Below are 23,150 nucleotides of genomic sequence, written 5' to 3' on the forward strand. Positions count from 1 at the left end.
TCACTTGGCCACAGTAGTTGCATATGGCTCCATATTAATTCCCCTCCACTGGACGTCCATGTTTCCACCCAATGTCCCTTGCTCCTCCTTTTCCCGATCCAGATGACATTTTGCTCCCTAGTAGCATACAAATTTGCAATAATCGACAAAAAAAGAGCATCGGCTCGTATTTAGTGTAATAAGCCCAAATCAGTTGAAGGGCTAATATGTTAGATCAAATCAAATTTTCATATAAGTTACAATCGAGGAAAGAGTCCGCAGATTGCGTACTGAGTAAACTCTATGGGGCTTATTGTGATTTATGTACTTTATCTACTCCATCCATCATTTTAACATATAATTTAATGGCTTTTTGTAAAAAAAATGAAGCATATCCAAACCTTGAAGGCTAGTTTGATTTTCCAATCACCCAGTAAATGCACTGTAAATAGGTAATAACACTAAAATGAGGACATCTGTCAAATAAACGTGGGGTCAGTGCGATGTATGTTGCTTATCCATACCGTCCATCCACTGTGCGAACTGATTTTAGGGCAAGAGCCCAAAAATGAGGCAAATCCAAAGCTCAAGTGGACCACGCCATATGAAACTGTGTACCTGCCTCATTTGGTGTAGACCAGTAAAATCGCATGGGTGGGCCAATCTACTTCCTCATTTTTTGGCTCATTCCTCGAAATGTTTTAGTAAAATGGATGGATGGTGTGGATATGTCACATATATCATGGTGGGACCCATGTAATTTTGATCTCCCTTGAACCATTCGTACAACTCTGAGCTCGAGGAGCGTCAGCGTTCGTCTTCACACAACACGTGCGCACCCGCTTCCGTTGGGTCCCACCATGGTTTATGTTTCGTATCCACACCGTCCAACCATTTGAAGACATTATTTTAGTGCATGAGGTAAAGAATGAGTCAGATCCAAATCTCCAGTGGACCACACCACATGAAAACAATAGTGATTGGATATCCACCATTAAAATCCTCTTAAGGCCCATTGTACTGTTTATTTGACATCCAATCTGTTGAATAGGTCATACAAACCTAGATGACGGGAAAAGGTAAAGATCAACTTGATCCAAAATTTTTATGGGTCCCAAAAGGTTTTTAATGGTCGACGTTCATTCAACACTGTTACCTGTAATGTGGTGCACTTGAGATTGGGATATACCTCATTTTTTGTCTCATACCCTAAAATGGTCTAGAAAAATAGATGGACAGTGAGGATACAACACATACATCATGGTGGGGCCTACAGAACTTGGTGACATCACCTCGGTAATGAGTCTTGCTACTCAACCTGTCAATAGCTAATCCGTGTTCGGACGCGGATTTCTTTCCTGCACTGGGATGCTACGTGGGGCCCACCATGATGTTTCTAAAAAATCCCCCATCCATCCGTTTTTTTAGATCATTTTAGGACATCAAACAAAAAATCATGTGGATCCAAAACTCAGGGCAACCACACGAGAGGAAATAGTGGAGATTCAGTGACCACTGTTTAAACATTTGTCTGGCCACATAAGTTTAGTATAAAGCTACAATTGTGTTTTCACTTCATCCCAGTCAAAATGAACTTTTAAACAGTTTGGATGGCATATAAACATCAAGATGGTGCCCAAGGAGGTTTCAACGGTGGAAAAATCGCTCCAGTTTTCATTCTCGTATGGCCACATTGAGTTTTGGATCTACTTGATTTTTAGTCTCATCCCCTAAAATGATCTGAAAAAATGGATGAACGAGGTGGATTTTTCATCAACATCATGGTGGGCCCAACGTAGCAGGAACTTCCTGTGAAAGGCTTACGAAGGAAATCCGTGTCCTCAGACGAAATCAGATTGCATACTAAGTTACTCAGTACGCTCTTATCGTACTGGTAAACTCGGGCCCACCTTGAATGTATGTGGTCTATCCACACCGTTCATCCGTTTTTCCATCTAATTTAAGGGGTTGAGCCCAAAATTGATGCATATCCAAAGATTAAGTGGATCATACCACTGGAAACAATCGGGATAATGATTTCCACCGTTGAAACTTTTCTAGGCCCCACAATGATGTTTATTTTTCATCCAACCTATTCATAAGATCAAACAGACATGGATGAAGGTAAAACACAAATATAAGCTTGATCCAAAACTTCGGTGGCCCTACAAGTATTTTTCAATGGTAGTCATTCAATTCAACTGTTTCCTGTGGTGTGGTCCATTTGAACATTGGATATGCCTCTTTTTTGGCTCAAGGCCTAAAATTATCTGTTAAAATGTATGGACGTAGTGGATAAAATAAATAAATCATGGTGGACCTCACAGAGTTTACTGAGTACACTAAGCATAGGAGTTACTCACTACGCAATCAGCTTCCTCAAACGGATTGGATACTCCCTGCGACTAGCCAATGGCTAGTGGTCAATGCTCCGTGGACCTCAATATGATGTATGTGTATTATCCATGCCGTCTAATCCATTTTACAGATAACTTTATTGTATGAACCCAAAACTGAAGTGGATCAAAATCTGGAGTGGACCACACAGTGTTGATTGAACTCTCACCATTAAAAACTTCCTGGGGCTACAACAGTTTTGGATCAAGCTGATATTTGTTTTTTGCCTTCATCCAGGTCCGTATGACCTAATCTACAGGCCGTATGACCTAATCTACAAGTTGGATGCCAAATAAACGTTACAGTGGGCCCTAGGAGGTTTTTAATGGCAGACGTTTGATCATTACTATTTTCACATGGTGTGGTCCAACTGAGATTCTGATCAGTCTCATTTATGGGACAAACGATTAAAATGATGTGTAAAAATGAATGGACAGTGTTGATAAAACACAAAGATCATGGTGGCGCCCACATAGCACCAACCACTAGCCACCAGGCAGCATCACTAGCCAAACCGCATCATGTGCAGTATAAATCTTCCGGGCCTAGAAGGTTTAAAAAAAAAAAAAAAATTCGTTGAAGAGAGATTGCTGCCGAAGAAAGGGGGATTTTCTTACCTACAAATAGGAACGGAATGTTTGCAATGTTCGAAGACCGACGTTGTTGATCGCGGCGTTCTTCCGAGCTCCGAGTTCTGATCAACAAGTTGGAGATCTTCCCAGTTCCGACGATATTTTTTCGATTTTTTGAAAGAGGGGTTTTCTTACCTATTTATTGGATTTACGGGTTGTTGGCTACAGTCAATGTTCGAGTTGACGGTATCGCTACAAGTTTCCCTGGCCGGAGATAAAGATATAATATCATTATCGCCAATAATGTCGCCGATAACCGGAAATGCAGGGAAAAAGGGGGAAACATGGAGAAAATGGTGGAATTTTTCAGTGAAACTTCAGGACATGCTTAAATACACATTTACATATTCAGGAATGAAAATTTTGCAAAAAGAATGCATTAAATTATAAGTTTCCATTTAATGGGGGCCAAAAAGCATGCGGTGTCATAAGAAATCACTCAAATAGTAACCAAAATGAGTTTATATAATACAAATGCAAGCTTACAACAATTAAGACATGCAAAAGTAAATGAATTGAAAAAAATACACATTTATGTCCATATTTTATCCCCACATAGAGTGACGAGGTGGCTCATAATCATTGTCCGGATCCCGTGGCAGTTGAGAGTAGTACTGTTGCCCAACATGTTGGCAGTACTGTTCCCAGGTCATCCTCTGCTCGTACCAATTGAGGAACTCTCTTATGTACCTCTAATAGTCATCCTCCCCAAACTGTATAAGTACGCCTAGACGTGGGACTTGCGTGACATACATCAACGGCATTTCCTAAGCAGGGTACTGAGGAAACAAATCAAGTCCAACCCCGACTCCTCGATAGTATTGCTGCCAGTCATACGGGTACCGCGAATATCCTCCTGTCAAAGGATCATGACTCAAAGAACTATCTTTCGACTGCCTGTACCCATGGGTAGATAAGCGTGACTGAATGCCAGAGCTGTCATGGCCATACCCGTGATATCCCCCATGAGCATAAGGTGGGACAGAAGTGGAGCTCCCCTAATCTGAACTTATATCCAAAGATGACAAGCTGCGTGTGAGAGCATTAGCTGCGACGCGTCCGGCTTTCTTCTTCGAACAACGCTAAAACATATATGTGGGCTCCGATGCTCTCGCCCTGGATGGTGGAAGAGATCCATGGTCCATGTCCGGAGTGGCATGGTCAAAGCTCTGCTCCTCAGTGAACTGGCCAACAGATCGTTGGCTCTAAGTTGTCGTGTACCCCCCACCACTACCACCCTCACCCCGACTAGTACCACCAATACTAGTGTCGGTGCCTCCGTCCCCTCCCTCATCACCGTCATCATCGTCGTCGTCCCCAGGACCAGTGTCCAGTGGGGGTTGAGTCTCATCATCATCATCACTCACTACGACTTGATGATGGGGAGGGGGCCGTGAAGATGCTTCCTCACCCTCATTGGAACGTGCCGAACTCACCAAATGATCAACGGAGTCTGTATCTGCCTTCTGTTCTGATCGACATCGATACCCAGAGCCGCTGCTCCCTCAACTACCTGTGGAGTAGGGCCTCCCTCCGCATCATCTAAATCAGCTGATTTGACCCACTCATAAAGTGGGTCCTCATCATCATCACCTATCTGTGCCATGTTACCTATAGACAACAGGTCCAGCGGGTCCTGATTTTCCTCTGTCTCGGTCTACCCGCAACTGCCTCTCTCTTAACTTCACATTGTAGTGGCAGTAAACGAGCTTTTGCAGCTTCTCATATGTCAGCTTGTTCCTCTTGCTGGTGTGTATGAGTGACCATGTACTCCAATTCCTCTCACTCGGTGAGAATACAGTCTGTGCGAGAACACGGACTGCCAATAACTGCAGTGTAGGTGTGTCGACTCCGTACATCGCCCACCACTCATAAATCCATGAGGAGTTTGTTTTAGTTTAAAGTTTAAACGAAAAATGCAATTACCTAATTATGTTACCATACTCACATGACATCATCGTTTTAGTCGATGTTTTTGCTAGTGCGGATGAGAACATACCCCTCGCATCCCTAAACCGCAACAACTGTAAACACGGATTCACAGGTCATTATTTTTAATCACCCATATTTCTAGAGGCTATAAGGAAGAAAATTTATTGCATTACCTGGTTACCGAAATCTGCTTGCGCTGTCGATTCTGGGAACAATCGTTCGAACGCCTCGTGGACGGCCATCGTTAAATCTTGATTCTCATGGAGCCTACATTTATAATGAAATTTGGGATTCAGGTAGTATGCTGAAATCCAAATATTAGTTACTCAGTTGTATTAACATGCAAACAGAAGTGATGCTGAAAGTACTCAGTTGTATTAACAAACTTACCAACTTGGTAGAGTGGATGCTCGAGAGTCCTGGTCCATCGATGATCGATGATACTGATCACCCACTGATACGAACTGGGGATTGCAGTCATTATCCCCTCTCATAATTCTCATAAGCTCATACATTGACCCCATCGAAGGCCACATCTCATTATCTACGACTCGTAGGACCTTGTACATCGGATGCAAGAAGGAAACGACGTTGTGAACTTTATCCCAGAAGGAATCGGAAAGCACTATCTTCGAATAGGTCTTTGCACCCTCGGTCTTCCTCTGATTCCACTCCATGTATTTCTCGGATCTGAACAAATTTTCAGACCCACGCGATGCCTGTATAAGCCGTCGAGTGCAATGAAGTTCGTGGCGAACCGTGTCACGCCTGGTCTAACGATGTCCCCTCCACAACACTCACGTATTGCAGCCAACAACCATGAGTGATTGTATATAAAGTTTGTCACTCTCCTCGCATCCTGGATAGTCTTCTTGACAGAATCCCTCATCCTTATCTCCTCGAGCATTAAATCAATGCAGTGTGCCGCACATGGAGTCCAATAGAGAATGAACTTCTTCATCAATTTCTTCCCCGCCTTAACGAACGCACTGCCATTGTCCGTCACAACTTGGACAACATTCTGAGACACAACATCTCTAATCACTCCTTTTAGGAGAGCATATATGTATTCGTGATCTTTTATTCTGGCCGATGATCAATGGATTTGAGGAAAACCGGATATCCTCTACAATACACCATGAAATTGATAATGGACAATTTCGTGGGTCCTATCCACCCATCACACATGATTGTCACCCCGTACTACTTCCAGTTCGGCTTGAGTCCACATACCCAAGCCTGCATCTCCTCGTGCTCACAATCGAGGTAGACGCCAAGAATCTCCTATGGCGTGGGAGGCTTCACGCCAGGCCTGACACGATGCACCTCCTCAATCATATTTTTGAAGTGAGGACTGGCTGCTGCATTTGCTGGTACATGGCTCGAGATGAACCACCTAGATATAGCGCCCACTTTATCCCTGAGCCCCTTGCTCCACATATTTTTTAATCTTTTTTTATTGACGCCTGCGATGGGTGCATCTGGGACACGAGCGCTTTGCGTGCGTTGTAGGCCATGCCCGCTGCCTCCCTCAAATCGTCTGTTGCTCCCACCAGCCTTATGTTGGGATGTCCCAAATGACGGCCTACTCTCATCAACCCATCTTCTTTGCTCCCCTTCCCACTCTAAAGCCCGAGACTCACGAATCACTGGTCTAAAATACTCCTTTCTCGAGCCGTAACACAGTCATCGGGGTACGCGATCCCCTCATCGTGCTCGTCGATAGCACCTAGGCCCCGGCCAGTGCCTCGTAGCTCCTCCCTCATATCCCTGTCCCAATCCTTTTGCTGCAGCTTGCGTGACTTCGCTTCAGTCAACACTCTTCTCATCTCCTCTCTCACTGGCCTTGTTACACTTGGACAGTCTTTCACATTCTTGTATCCCCCTGCCAAATGTTCCTTTAGCCTAGACACTCCCTCACTCCGTATCACTTGGCCACAATAGTTGCATATGGCCCCATATTTATTCCCCTCCACTGGCTGTCCATGTTTCCACCCAATGTCCCTTGCTCCTCTTTTTCCCGATCCAGACGACATTTTGCTCCCTAGTAGTATACAAATTTGCAATAATCGACAAAAAAAAGGTGCATCGGCTCATATTCAGTGTAATAAGCCCAAATCATTTCAAGGGCTAAGATGTTAGATCAAATCAAAATTTCATATAAATTACAATTGAGGAAAGAGTTTGCAGAATACATACTAAGTAAACTTTATGGGGCCTATTGTGATTTATATATACAACATGATGGGTCCATGTAAATAAAGGGTGGGCGTTATCTCCCAACTTGTTCCCTCTAGTGTAGCCCATTTATTTAACTGATCATCCTGATTTTTGGGAATTTGATGTATTTATTCTATATCCACGCGGTTCATCTGTTTTTGTATTTAATTATAGAGTACTTCAAAAAAAATGAAACAAATATAGTCTCAGGTGGACAATGCAAAAGGAAACAGTTGTGATTGTACAGTCCACCGTTACACTTATTAGGACCCACCATAATGTGTCCATAATGTTTATTTTACATCCAACCCATTGAAAAGGTTACATAAATATGGATGAAGTGAAAAAACAAATATCAACTTTATACAAAACTTTTGTGGCCCATAATAAAGTTCAAGTGGACCCCACCATAGAAAATAGTGGGGACAGTGACATCCACCATTCAAAACTTCTTAGGGGCCATAGTAGTTTCCGAAGAAGCTGATATTTTTGTTTTCACTTCATCTATCTCTATGTTAACTTATGAATAGGATGGATCTCAAAAATACATCACTGTGGGCCCTATAAATGTTTCAACGGTGGGTGTGACGGCTCCCATGGTTTTCTGTGGTGGGTCCACTTGAAATTTAGATCCATCTCATTCTCTTTGTAATGCCATAAAACGATGTCTACAAATGGTTGGACGGTACGGATACAACACACGCATCATGGTGGGGTCCACAGAGCTTGGCGACGACACTTTAGTAGCCATTTGGCCACTAACCTTGTTAGTATCTAATCCGCGCCTGACTCAGAGTTTAGGCCGTCTGGTGGTCGGTGCTCTGTGGGACCCACCATGATGTATATGTTTCATCCATTCCGTTCATCCATTTTTACAGACCATTTTAGGGCTTTATACCAAAAATGATAGGAATATAAATCTCAAGTGGACCACACCACAGGAAAATAATAGTGATTGGATATCCACCATTAAAATCCTCCCAAGGACGGCTGTACTGTTTATTTGACATCCAATCTGTTGATTAGGTTATACAGATCCAAATGAAGGGAAAAAACAAAGACAAGCTTGATCCAAAACTTTTATGGCCCTCAAAATGTTTTTAATGGTTGAAGTTTATTCAACACTGTTTCCGATAATGTGGTCCACTTGAGACTGTTATATACCTCAGTTCTAGTATGATTTTATAAAATGATGTAGGAAAATAGATGGACGGCATGGATGAAACACATTCATCATGGTGGGGGCCACAGAGCAACGACCAGCAGCCATTGGCGGCTGGCAGGGGTCGTAGCCAGTCCGTTTCTTTTGGCTACGGCTCTTGTCCATAGCCAATCCACCCCAAATCGAATTGCGTACTGCGTACGCTCTTATTATACTGAGTAAACTCAGTTGGGCCCACTGTGAATTTATGTGGTTTATCCACACCTTCCAAACGTTTTTCCATCTCATTTTAGGCGTTGAGCCCAAAATTGAAGCTTATACAAATCTCACTACCACAGGAAACATTGGAAATAATGATTTCCACCGTTGAAACCTTTCTATGCCCCAAAGTGATGTTTATTTTTCATCCAAACTGTTCATAAGATCAAACAAACATGGATGAAAGGAAAAAACAAATATAATCTTGATCCAAAACTTCTGTGGCCCCCAAGAATTTTTCAACGGTATAACTTCAATTCACACTGTTTTCTGTGGTGTGGTCCATTTTAGCCTTGTATATCCTTCGGTTTGATCTAAGGCCCGAAAATTATCTTGTAAAATGGATGGACAGACTGGATAAAATACATAAATCACGGTGGACCCCACAGAGTTTACACAGTACGCTTAGAGTGCTGCCTGTACTCAGTACGCAATCCGCTTCCATCCACCCCCCTTTCAACAGCAGCGCGGGACTCTTCCTTCCTACGCTACAAGCTCAGGTGGGGCCCACTGGGATGTTTGTGAAAATCCTCCCCGTCCATCTGTTTTGTGAGTTCATTTTAGGACCCAATGCAAAAAACGAACTGTATCTAAAGCTCAAGTGATCCTAAAACGTGATAATTAAACGTCCACAGTTGAAATATTCGCGGGGCCATAGAAGTTTTGATTCATGCCAATATTTTTGTTTTCAGTTCATCCCAATAGTAATGACGTTATTCGCGGTACGGATGGCATCTAAACATCACTGTTGAACCTAGGAAGGTTTCAACGGTAGGAATTTCCCTAACCACATTTTCCTTTAGTACGGCTCACTTGAGCTTTGGAAACGGATTGGCTACTCCCCTGCCGTGCTCTGTGGGCCCCACCATGAGGTATGTGTTTCATCCATGCCGTCCATCTATTTTTATAGATAATTTTATGCTATGGAAAAAAAAAAACGAGGTATATCCCAATCTCAATTGGACCACATTACAAGAAAGTGTTGAATGAACTTTGACCATTAAAAACTTTTTGGGGGCCATAAAGGTTTTGGAACAACCTGATCTTTGTTTTTCCCTCTGGGTCTGTATGACCTAATTAACAGATTGGATGTCAAATAAACTATACAGTGGGCCTTAGGAGGATTTAAATGATGGATATCCAATTACTATTATTTTCCTATGGTGTGGTCCACCTGAGATTTTTATCCATCTCAATTTTGGGATAAAGCCCTACAATGATCTGTAAAAATGGATGAATGGAGTGGATAATATACATACATCATGGTGGGGCCCACATACATCATGGCTGGACCACACCGCAGGAAACAGTTGAATTGCATGTCTACCATTGAAAAATTGTTGGGGGCCACAGAAGTTTTGGATATGCATCAATTTTGGGCTCATCCCCTTGAATTAGATGGAAAAACGGATGGACGACTTAGATAGACCACATACATTCAAAGTGGGCCCAACTGAGTTTAGTCAGTACGATAGGAGCGTACTCTTCAGTTCGCACCAACGCATCCATCCCCTTTTCCTCCCAGGGCGAGAGAAGCTTTCGCATTCGCAGGGTTTTCGCGAGAGGGATTTTCGCTCAGCGAAATCCAATTTCCCAGTGCGAGAGCAATTTTCGTTTGATACGAAATCTGATTTCCCAGTGCGAGAGGGATTTTCACTTAAAGGAAGAAATTAAAAAAACCCTAAAGAGGGGAGATGGCGAGATAAGAGGGGTTTTGCGTACACATACCGGCTCTGTCGATCGAGAAGCTCCTGTTCCAGCTCCGATTCTGACTTCCGATTAACCAGGTACGAAAATGACTCTAAAATTTGTTTTCCCTAATTTTTACAACAATTTCAGCCCGATATTCCCCATATTTATCAAAGAAAAGAGGTAGGTAGCTACAGTTTTCTCGTGGGGTGGGGTTGGTGGCTACAGTCGATATTCCGAAAATATCGCCCATACGCCGATAGTATCTCCCAATATTTCGTCGATAATGGAGTACAGAATGGAATATTCCGATAATATCACCCATCCTAAAAAAATCGCTGATTTTTCGCCGACAACTGGCAGAGAAACGAATTTAGGGGGTTTTGGTGTCGCAAGGCTGGCGACACTGATATTATCGTCGATATTATTGACATTTCGTCGATAACTCGAACACTGGCTACAGTTTTCCCGTATTAGGTATCGTGGTTGGTAGCTACAATCGATATTGTCGGCGATAATCCAAGATTTTCGCCGATATCTCCAATATTTCGCCGATAATCCAATGAGAAACAAAAAAAATGGGGTTTCGGTGTTGCCAGACTAGCGACACCGATATTATCGGCGATAATATCAACATTTTGTCGACAATGGGAACAATGGGTCCAGGTAACATCTTTCGTACCATACCTTCTTAAATTTGAATTCTAAGAAATCTCAATGGTCTAGAATCAAATGTTTTTTTCCAGTGACAAGATGTAATTAACAGTTGTTATTTTCACAGTTGGAGGTATTTCTCACTTAATCATAAAATCGTCATCATCATCTAAGCCTTATTCCCATTCCTGACTAAATGGGGTTGCCTACATGCAATGTTTTAAATATCGTTATCGGGTAATGTATCGCACCCTTGGGAAACGAATACATATCTGTTATCGCATGGGATATATCGGTTGCATCGCATAATGTATCGTTGTTGTTGGGAAACATGGGAACATTGGGAAATTGGTTGAATTTTTCGATGAAACTTTAGGGATTGTTGAAAAAGACATCAATACACACTTTGAAATCAAAACATTACAAACAAAAAAATTTATTGCACATAATGGGGGTTTCTTTATATGGGGTCCTAATATATGTGCTTTCCAATTAAACTGATGCAAGTATATTCAAAGTTTATTCATATAATTTATAAACGTAAGAAATGTGTGGAAACACAAGCAATACATTCAAAAGCAAAAGAAGAATCACTAGATCAGGTTACATACAAGCTTAATTTTGTGTTTGGATACAAAGATTGCAATTGATTTGCGAGAAATTGAGAAATTTTGATTTTTCTCAATTTTCCGCAACTTGACCATTTCCCCTAAATCTTGAAATCAAAGTTCAAAATCCATGATTCTTCATGTAAAATATGAAGAATCATAAATTTGTAACCATTTGACACTGGTTTAACGTGATTTACAACAAAAACATGGATTGAAAATCGAAAATGATCACTGGGTCGAATAGGTTGGATATATCGGCACTACCTGTGCGTTTCGTATCGCACAGGTGGGATACAAGATATATCGTGGGATATATCGGCTGATATCGTCGATATTTAAAACACTACCTACATGAATACTTTTCGGCCATTCCACTCAATCAGGGCCATAATTTCAGTTAGACCATAGGTCATTAAGTCTTTTCTTACTAGCTCCATCCATGTCCTTTTGGGCCTTCTGCGTGCCCTTTTAGAGCCTTCAACTTGCACCATATCAATCCTAACTGGTTAAGTACTTGGTCTCTATTGCACATAACCAAGACATCTAAGTCTACTTTCCCTCAATTAAAAAATAAATAAATAAATAAATTTAAAAAATTTAAAAAAAAAAAAAAAGAGAGGTTATTAATTGATAAAGAGTAAACATACCTGTATTTAGCTTTAAATCAACCAAAAAATGCTAATCTTCAACTCCACCGTTGAATGGACTTCAAATGGGGGACTCTCAAACTTATCCTTTGTTTGGGCTCCAATGCCCATGAAACTTCAGCTGTAGGATTTTCTCACAAAGCCGATCAATACCCTAAATTTTGGTGTCCAACATTTCTATTGATTGAGAGAATAAAAGATGTACATTGGGGGTTGGAGGGGTGCTTGCAGTCAAGTATTAGGGTTTCGAGAGAAAGGCTTTTGAAACCTCTATCAAAACCCATTAGTTTTAAACTTTTGTATCATGTGATGTGAGTTTTCACCATTTAAAATACTTAGGAAGTCTTCAACAGTACACATGGACACCCTTGTATAGATGGCTAAGATTATCTAATAGGGGTACATGTAGAGATATTCTCCATCGACAATAGGACCCACTATTTGGATGGTCTAGATAGCTCTACATCATTGCCATGTGTGAGGAGGATGAGCCACCACCATTTTAAAATCCGTAGCTGAACTAACATAAAAGTCCAGCCTTATAAAACTTTTTTTAAAATGTAAAACAGGAGTATGGTGTAGCGTATGCTACATAAGGTACACACAATATAGCGTGTAGTGCATGCTACAGTGAAAATAAGGTATTGATGTACATTACGTAGTGTGTAGGTTACGCTATGCTACACAGTGACACTATATAAAACACTGTCCTGAACATCATCATCATCAATGCATTATCCCAACTGAATGGGCTACATGCATCACGTTCCGCCATCCCACTCTATCAAGGGCATCTCCCCAGTTAAACCATAGGTCATCAAATCTTTTCTTTACAACCTCCACCCACATCCTTTTTGGTCTTCCCCTTGACCTTTTAGAGCCTTCAAACTTGAACCAACTCACTCCCAATCAGAGCATTTTTTGATTCCATTGCACATGGCCAAACCATCTGTCTACTTCCCCTTAGCTTGTTATTGGTGTTACTCCTAAGTTCCTATGAATGCATTCATTTCTAATTTTATCCTTCCCCGTCTTGCCACTCATCCAATGATCCTTGATTGCCACATTTGTCCCATACAACATGGCTCCAAACATAATTTACTTCATATTCACTAAGGCTCTTGGAAGAATCCCAGTACACAATATTCATGCACCAACTTCAAAGGGAGTATTGTTGAAGTGTTTAGTTGTTGAATGTAATAATACGGCTTTCCTTCTTTTCTTAGTGAATAACGATAATTATTATCAGGACCACCCTATATTTGTCACCTTGGTCACTAAGGACTTGTCCAATAAGTTAACTTTTTTTAATTTATGTTAGTAAGTTACTTTCTTAACTTAGTTTGGTAAGTTGCATTGTAAAAGTAACTTATCCCCACAAGTTTCATTTATTTTGTTTTATTTTACTTTTTACTTTTCTATTTTTCCCTCCCCCTCTCATCTCTCCATGTGATGGATGATCCATATCAAAGGAGGCACCACATGATGGACGGTCCACATTGAAGGTGGGACCCACACAATGGACGGTCCACAACAAAGGTAGGTAGTACATGATGGATGAGTCATAATAACGTGGGCCCACATAATAGATGGTCCACATCAAAGGTCGACGCCTAATGATGAATGGCCCCCATCCAAGCCGAGCCCCACTCAATGGACAATCCACATCAAAGGTGGGTTCCATGTGATGGGTAGTGGATATTGAAGGTCGGCCTTACATGATGGATGATCCATATTAAAATGGGCCCCACAAGAGGACAGTTCACATTGAAGGTCGGCTCCTAATGACGAATGACCCACTCCAAGGCGGGCCCCGCGTAATGGACAACCCACTTCGAAGTTGGGCCCCGCATGCTGGAGGATCCAAATAAAAGGTGGGCCCCACATGATGGATGGCCCGCATCAAAGATGGGCCTCGCAAGGTGGATGGTCCACATTGAAGGTTGGCCCCACGCGATGGACGGTTCACATTGAAGACAGGGCCAAGGTGAGCCCAACATAATGAACGGTCCACATCAAAGGATGGCCCACATGATTGATGGTGGATATTAAGGGTGGACCAAACAAAATTGAGGGTTAAGTACTTATGTGACATTGGAAACCAAACATACTTTTCTACTTTTTGGCAGATAAGTATGTTGTTTACCAAACATATTTATTTGCTGAATTAGAAGAAACCAAGATAAGCTACTTGAGGTATAAGTAGCCTATGTACAGTAACTTACAATCCAAACACCCCCTAAGTAACCAGAAAGATGTAGTGGATGACCACAATGGAAATTCTCAAGTTCTATTTCTGCAAGTTATCAATATCAACTTGAAAAATATAAAATAAAATAAAATAAACTTCACTTTCATATATTTAGCTTGAACACAACATCTACAAGATAGGTAATAGAACCTCACACAATACTTCAATCCACTCACTAAAATGGGAAAAGATATAACACAAGATATGGTTCTGGTTAATAGTCAAGACCAGTAAAACTATCTTTCAGTCTCTAACATCTTATTTGTTCAGGAACCATGTAGTCCAATTCAAAGCACCCTGGTAGAGAAAATAGTATAGTTAATTTTCTCAGGGTGATACTTGCAAAATTTTGATGTAAAGAAACTCACGTTTGTTTCCGTTGTTGCGAGACTTGGAGTTCCTGGCTGATTTTTTTGCCCGTGGCTGCTTTCCTTCTGCATTTCTGCTGATTGGTTCATCAGCAGTCCATGTCATATCTTCATCCTAGATAGCATATGCAATATGTCACAAATGGCACAATACTCAGATGTAAGGACAGTAGATTGACAAATACGCTCTTAGTGAACTAGGAAAATCTTTGTATAGTTAGTAACCCTCAAGTCACTAGCTATTTATGTAAATTCCCGATGTACCAGATAAAGATATCATCTACGACGGGGCCAGAAAAGGATAATAAAATAGAGAAGAAATGCACGAACATGTGATACCAACAACCAGCAATCTGATGTAGTATCAGGATTTTTCAATAGCCTACTGAAGAAAGTTAGGGTTGGCAACGGATCTGGGCCCGGCAAAATCAGTATTTTGAATAGACCTGGCCTGGTAAGCCCAGCCCAACCAGTTCAAAATCCAGGCCCAAGGCCTTCCCATTGCCAGGCCTACAGAAGATATACCTGAAATGACAGCTTGGAGGAGGTGCTGTTGAAGAGGAGATCTTTCAGAGCTTTTCTTGAATCTGCCCGCTTCTGGCGCGTTGCATATCTGATGTGATTCTGATTTCAATGTTTTGATGTGTTAGACTCGCTTGAAAAACTGAAGTAATAATTGCTCTATATGAGAGTACAATATGCTATTGCGTAACTATCCTAAGATCAGATTCATACTGTATCTACCTAACTAATAGATTTTATACATCACACAAATCACATATGGTATAGAATAGCTCTTTTCAGTTGTGGGCAGAGTAGTATCAGCCAATGATACCCAGATAATTCAAAATAGGGGACAAGTCCATAATGTCTCATTTTGATACTTCAATTTTTTACGTGTATACTGATGCTGTGTCTGGGTGTATCATGGTACTCAGTTACAACCAACACAAATCAAAACTGTAGAGAAAAGAAAGAAGAGAAAACCAGCATAAAATCCAAACCAGCGTCAACTGGGCAGGTAGAATAAATCAATTCAGTGTTACATCATTCCAATTGAAGTTCAAGCAGCTTTCTGATCAGCAATTTTCAAGACTGTTCCCAGTTATAATACTATAGAGGTTCCGTTCCTAGCATGAATAGCACAACACAACAAAGAGGTAGCACATACACATTCTCTGATTATCTGGTCACTATCTTGGAATATGCACGATTTTGGTAACTATTTCGATCATTTATCACTCTTTTAAGCTTTAACGCATGATTCTGTGTTCATATGTTACAATAAAAATAAAAAATAAAAAATAAAAGTCAGATATTTGTAGTGATGATGTTTGTGGTAGTTTTCTTTTCAGTTGCATTTGTACAAATATGCTATGTTCTAGTTTACAAGCGCACATCCTTTGGCCACATGCATTGATTGAGTTACAAAGAGTAGGATTAATTTAACTTTAAATGCAACTGCTGAGGATTTTCCATATGTCAACATAGTACAAAGATATATTAATGCAAGGGCATTTTCACACCGGGCTCGAGTGGGATAGCCTGCGGGATGCAGGGACACACTTGGGGTGGGCGGCTCGTGTGAGGCGGCCCATGTGAAGTGGGGCCCACAAGGAGGGTTCAGTCGACATCCAAACCCATGGGATGTGGGGCCTAGGCTATGAGATAAAGAGATTGATTTGCCACTCTCTATCAGTTAGAGCTTTTAGAGCAAGTGGTTAATTGTCATGCATGGCTGCATCAAATTAGAATCAGAGCGGGAGGTCTCGTGTTCGAGACTCCTCACCGGGCGTGATTAATGCAGGGGCATTTTCACATTAGGGTCGTTAAAAAAAAGTGCACATTATAGGTTTCCTTTGTATAGGGTCCTAAGCCATGCGTTGTCTGATTGAACCAAATCAACTATATTAAAATAAAATGCATTATATTTATAAACGTATCAAGACATGTATGAAAACACAATTATTATTAATAGGGCAAAAAATTTCTAACATCTGATTAGTGGACACTTAATTGTTAAAATAAGACCATTAGACAAAATTATTATTAAGTGGGCCACACCTCAATGTGTACATGGTACATCTACACTATCCATCCTTCTTGCCAACTCATTTTAGGACATGGGGCCAAAAATGAAGTAAATCCAATACTCAGGTGGGCCACAGCACAAGAAACAGTGGGCCTTAGGAAGTTTTTAATGGTGGAGCACACCATAGGAAATTGAAAACCTTTTATGGGTCACAAAAGTTTTAAATCAAGCTGATATTTCTTTTCCTTTCCATCCAGATCTGTATGACCTTATCAATAGGTTGGATGTTCAATAAACATTATTGTGGACGCTAGGAAGCTTTTAATGGTGGAAGTTCATTTATCACTTTTTCCAGTGGTGTGGTCTACTTGAAACTTTTATCGGCTTCATTTTTTGGATTATATCCTAAAATAATATGGAAAAATATATGGACAACATGGATGTATAATACACCTATCGAGGTGGGCCCTACAGTCAGGGCCTCACCCATATCGTTGGTTCCAGGGTCTTACCCAAGTTGCGTTGTTCTGGTGGACTTGGATTTCCTACGAAAGCAAGAAGTTCTTGCGCTGGGATGCTAGATGGGGTTCGCCGTGATGTTTGTGAGAAATCCAAACTGTCCATCCATTTTGTGAGCTCATTTTAGGACATGCAACAAAAAATGAAGTGGATCCAACACTCAAGTGGGTCGGACAAGAGGAAAAATCAAGGAAAGAGTTTCCTACCGTTGAAACCTACCTGGGATCTACCTTGATGTTTATATGCCATCCAAACCGTTTATAAGGCCATTCCTACTCTAATGAAGTGAAAACACCAAAAACTTAGCCTGATATGAAACTTTGTGGCCATATTAATGTTTCAAACGGTGGTCACTGAATCCCCATTGTTTCCTCTCATGAGGCCCACTTGAGTTTTGGATCCACTTCATTTTTAGTCGCATGTCCTAAAATGAACTCCCAAAACAGATGGATTGTGGATTTATCACAAACATTACTGTGGGCCCCACCTAGCATCCCAGTGCAGGAACTTCCTACTAAAGGCTTTTCACAAGAAATCTGCATCCCGTGCCCAACCAACGTTGAACAACAATGTGGGTGGGACCCTAACTGTGGGCCCCACTACAATGTATGTGTTGTATCCACACTGTCCATCCATTTGGAGAGATCATTCTAAGTTATGAGGCAAAGAATGACGCCCATCCAAAGCTCAAGTGGATCTCACCACAGAAAACGGTGGGGATAGTGACGACTACCGTTGAAACCTTCCTAGGGCCCATCATGATGTTTATTTGAGATCCAACCTATTCATAAGGTCACACAGACCTGGATGAAGGGAAAAAAAACAACTATAAGCTTGATTGAAAACTTCAATGGCCCCTAAGAATTTTTCGACGGTAAACGGTCAATTCACACTGTTAACTGTATTATGGTCCATCTAAGATTTGGATCTGCTTCATTTTTAGGATTATGCCCTAAAATGAGCTTTGAAAATGGATGGATGATATGGATATAAGGCAAATACATTACAATGGGCCCTATGGTTAGGGATACACTGAGTGAAAACGAGGATCCCCAATAAGGAGCATAGACTCTTACAGATTTCTGTCCTTAATAGGAAGCCCTTACAAGATCCTCCCCAAGATCCTTGCTTCTGGATTCAGATTAGTGCTTCCTTCGATCGTTTCGGAAAATCAAGGAGCATTTCCAGCTAACAGACAGATATTGGATAGCGCTTTATTAGCACATGAATGTATAGACTCGAGAATGAAATTCATGTCTTCCAACACTCTAACGCCTGCACTTCCCTTTGAATATGGTTTATAAACCTCTTCCCACTTGAGTAAATGGAATTTGTGCTTCTCCTCCACCCCTTGCCAAAGAAAGTCAAGCCTCAATTTCTCTAGTCTAGCCAGGGCTGACTTCGGACATTTATAGAGAGACATGAAATAAATGGGAAGATTGGAGAGTGCCGCCTTAATGAGTGTGATCTTGCCTACTAGCGACAAATGTTAACCCTTCCACTTAGAAAGCACCCATTCAAATCTTTCTATCACCGTGCTCCACAAATGATTTGCTGGTTTTCCAATGCACAACGGCAACCCCAAATGGGATGATGGAAAAGCCCCAACCATACAACCAAATATCTCCATAAATTTGTACCTCCTCTTTGCGCATACTTGTGCCTAGCATCTCACTTTTCTTCACATCAAATTTTAAACCTAATACCTCTTTATAGCATCCCAATATTTAGATTATTAGTCATTGTTGAATCCGCCTCGCAAAAGAGAATTGTGTCATCTGCAAATTGTAAATGGGAAATTCTTTCGCCAGCTTGTGAGCCTTTAAACCCTGCTATAAGACCCAACTCTTGTCCCTTTGCTAGTATTTTACTCAATGCTTCTGCTACCACTACGGCATCCTCTGGAAGCCTTAAAGAATCCTTTTGGAGATCCATTGACTAGAACTGAGAAACATGCTGAGGAATAACAATGACGCATCCACAGGATCTACATGTTATGACATCCCAATCTCTCAACATATACTCAAGACATGCCGAGGAATAACAATGACTCATCCACAGGATCCTCATGTTACCACATCCCAATCTTCTCATCATATACTCAGGAGGACATGCTAAGGAATAACAATGACGCATCCACAAGATCCACATGTTACCACAACCCAATCTTCTCAACATATACTCGAGAAATGCCCAATCAACGTTATCATAAACCTTCTCTATGGTTGGAAGTCCACCCCTAGTATGCTTTCTTCTCTCTCAAATTGCTGTCTACCCTGACAACAACCAAATAAAGTATAACATTAGAAAATAAGGTAAGAAGTTTAAAACTTCCTCCCAAGCTAAACATCCTTCATCAACATCATGCTTTATAGAAGAATGGATTATTCTACGTAACACCTCAATATGATTTCAGCTTATCAGTAACCTGATTCAAGCATGTGAGTACAGCATCTTGTGTGTGTGTGTGTGTGTGTGTATGTATGTATGTATGTATGTATGTATGTATATATATATATATATATATATATATATATATATATATATATATATATATATATATATATATATATCTTGTAATAGTTATCTCATTATATGTTTTCTACCATACATTACTGACCAGATAGAAGCAGCTTTATTTTGATAAACGACTTACTGGAACAAGCTTTCTCATGCCATCAGACATAGTGGCCATGATCCATTTTATATGGATCCACCCAAACAGATTTTACAAATTTACATACATCCGCATGAAAATGTGCAGGCATGTATACATGTGTTTTACTCTAAAAATAAGTTCCAAGTTGCATCTAACTAGTGATTTGTCTAGCTACATCAATCTGGAGTAATCAAGAGGTGCAAGTTTGTCATACCTTAGATGGTTGCTGACCTCTTTCTACATACTGCAAATGCATTCACATTACGTTAGTCTTCACGCAATTAAGTATGACCATGTAATGGCAAAGAAAAGACATGATTTAACGGGGAAACTGGGCCTTGAATAGGCCGCAACCATATAAAAGCTAAATGATAGTGACTGCCCAAATGACAAAACAGTAAATCATTGGATATAAGCATATGGAAGAATTGATACAAATCTCTTAATCACAACCTTATAAAAGTAGGAACCGTAAGTATCAGGTGCAATAACTGGTGGCTGGATGACCGAGTATCAGGCATCATGATATATCTCGAGGAATAGACATCAGACATGAAAGAAAAAATGGATACAAAAAAAAAAAAGATTAATCATCAATAAATTTGGAGGGGGTGACAGAATAAGACAAGAAAAAGAATGGAAATTGTAGAGTGATGATATGTAGTCATGCGACTTATCAAGTATGTTACAGTGAAGGCATCTCTAGACCCAAAAGATTTTGATTTTTTCATCAAAAAGTAGATTTCATTCATCCATTCAAGTGATTTTCAAAACAACATCCAAAAGGACCAAAAAACATGGCCCATAAGGATCTTTACATCACCACTGTCAGATCCAAAAATCCAAAACAGATTTCACACACAAACGGAACAGATCAGCTGCTAAGCCGTAGTAGAGGGTATGGCCCTGGCACTTGAGCACATAGACAACATCCATGGCAGTGACGGTCTTGCGGCAAGCACGACAGTCTCTCGGCTACCCTATTTTGTTGGGGAATACTTGAACGGGTTGTTTGTGATTTAATATCTCCATCCAGCATGTAGGTTTGAAATTTGATTTGATGAAACATACTGCCTGCCATTCTCAGAGAGCAATACTTTAATTTTTGCATCAAATTGGGTGGACACCATTTTATTAAAATATTTTAATGATATAGAAAACTTCAGCTTTAGAATTCATAAGATATATAAGACCCGTAACCCTGTGAGACCGACCGTACACTTCGTTTCCAGTGCCGGCATGTTCCACGCAGACCAAATCAACGAGTTTCAATCATAACCCTATTTCAGTACCGCAATGACCCGAGACTTGTACCTTCGCGACCGCACGGGCACTGCGATTCCAATGTCGCGCGGCATGCCCCATTGCAACACCCAGATTAGAAGTTGCGGTTTTTGGCACAATCCGAGGTGGGCCACACAATGCACGCATGGCACAAGCCTTACTTGCACAAATCCCGAGGTAGTCCAATCAATACATCAATCAATCAATCAACTCATCAATCACATCCATCTCTCTCCCCATTAGTCAAATAAGCTCATGCCTCCCATCACTCACCCATACCCTTGGCCTTGCCCATGTTAAGCCACTCCCCTCTCTCTCTTTCCCTCTCCCTATTCTACCCCTCCATCTTTTCATACTTCCCTCTTTATCCAAAAAGTTCTACCACAAAGCTCCCAAATCCCTCTCATTGCCAAAAAACTTTCCTAGCAAGTGAGAGTGATAAGCAAAAGAGAGAAAAGAGATTAGAGAGGAAGAAAGAAAAAGATTAGAGAAAATTGAGAGAAATTAGAGACAAAAGAGAAGAAATTAGAGAGATTTGATGGAGATTAAAGAGAAAAGAGAGGGTGTTTACAAGGGAGATTAGAGAGAGCATTTAAGAGAGAGCTTAAAGGGAATTTTGAGGGTTAGAGGAGTCTAGGAGGAGCTAGGTCAATCCAAGCCATCCGATCGATGATCCGGCCCGATCCGGCCCTTTAACATCATTGTGAGGGTAAGGGAGGACAAACTCTCCCTTTTTCCTTGCTTGCTTTCATTTCCATGGGCCCACGAGGGTGGGATCCACCTTGTTTATGTGTTAATTGTGCATGGAGGACCCCATAGTGGCGGGGGCCCATCCAATGGCCGATCTCTTCCTTCCTTCCCTCCTTCCCTTTTCCCTTCTCTTTTTTTCCTTTAATGTTGTGGACCATTGTGGGGCCCACAAGTGGGGTACGTTGTCTCTATCACAGCGTGGACCACCTTGTGTGGCCCACTATGATATTTATTTGCCATTCAACATGTTGATTAGATCACTTAGATTTGGATGAAGAAAAAATGATGGATGGACTGGATTGTCCAAAGCAGACCCCACCTAGGCAAGATTTTAAAATAATAATAATAAATAATAATAAATAAATAAAAAATTGCACGTCTAGCATCTGGAATGCTGGAAGTCACCAACATCCAAGGACACTAGACTTGGTGGGTGCACGGGGGCCCAACTCTAGGGGCCTACCATGATGTATATGTGTCATCCACACCTCCTATCTATTTTGCCATATCATTTTAGGGCTAGGGCCCAAATATCAGCTAGATCCAAATCTCGGGTGGGCCATACCATAGAAAATAGTCGTGATGATGGCACCCACTTTTGAAACTTTCTAAGGCCCACTATGAGTGTGTGTATGTGTGTAGTGGAACCTGTCCAAGGCTAGACTCTTTGGGTCCACGACAAGCTGGCCCACAAGATGCATGGAGCGAATCACCCCAGTGTGCGCCTCATTCAATAGAAAACAAAAAACAAAAAGAGAGAGAAGAAAAACTTCTAAAAAAAAAAAATCTTACGTGCATGGCCGTTACTGCCCAGTGACTTGAGGGTCGCAGGAGCCCTCTTTGGGCAAGGAGAGGGGTCCCACCACCATGATGTATGGGTTTAATCCACACCGTCCATCTGCTTCACCATATCATTTTAGGCCATGGCCCCAAAAATCAACCAGATTCAGATCTCAGGTGGACCGCACCATAGGAAAAAGTGGGCCAAGGGCATTGCCCCCTTTATGCAGCCAAGAGGTGGGCCACTCGTGGGGCCCACCTTGGTGCATTTGTTTCATCCACATTGTCCATCGTCTTCACCAAATTGTTTTAGGGAAAGGCCCCAA

At 41.2% G+C, this 23,150-nt stretch overlaps 1 protein-coding gene across 1 annotated transcript in view; it reads right to left on the reverse strand.

Annotated features, from left to right (window-relative positions):
* The window catches only part of LOC131237194 (uncharacterized), an 82,994-nt gene that overhangs the window by 48,449 nt on the left and 11,395 nt on the right, over positions 1 to 23,150 (reverse strand). Inside the window, exons 2-4 of the mRNA XM_058234863.1 lie at positions 20,225 to 20,254; positions 15,326 to 15,424; positions 14,801 to 14,915 (exon numbers count right to left, since the gene is read on the reverse strand). Coding sequence (XP_058090846.1) covers positions 14,801 to 14,915; positions 15,326 to 15,424; positions 20,225 to 20,254 — 244 coding nt within the window. The remainder of the gene's footprint in view (positions 1 to 14,800; positions 14,916 to 15,325; positions 15,425 to 20,224; positions 20,255 to 23,150) is intronic.

The sequence above is a fragment of the Magnolia sinica genome, chromosome 2 (assembly GCF_029962835.1).
Source record: "Magnolia sinica isolate HGM2019 chromosome 2, MsV1, whole genome shotgun sequence".
Taxonomy (NCBI): Eukaryota; Viridiplantae; Streptophyta; class Magnoliopsida; order Magnoliales; family Magnoliaceae; genus Magnolia; species Magnolia sinica.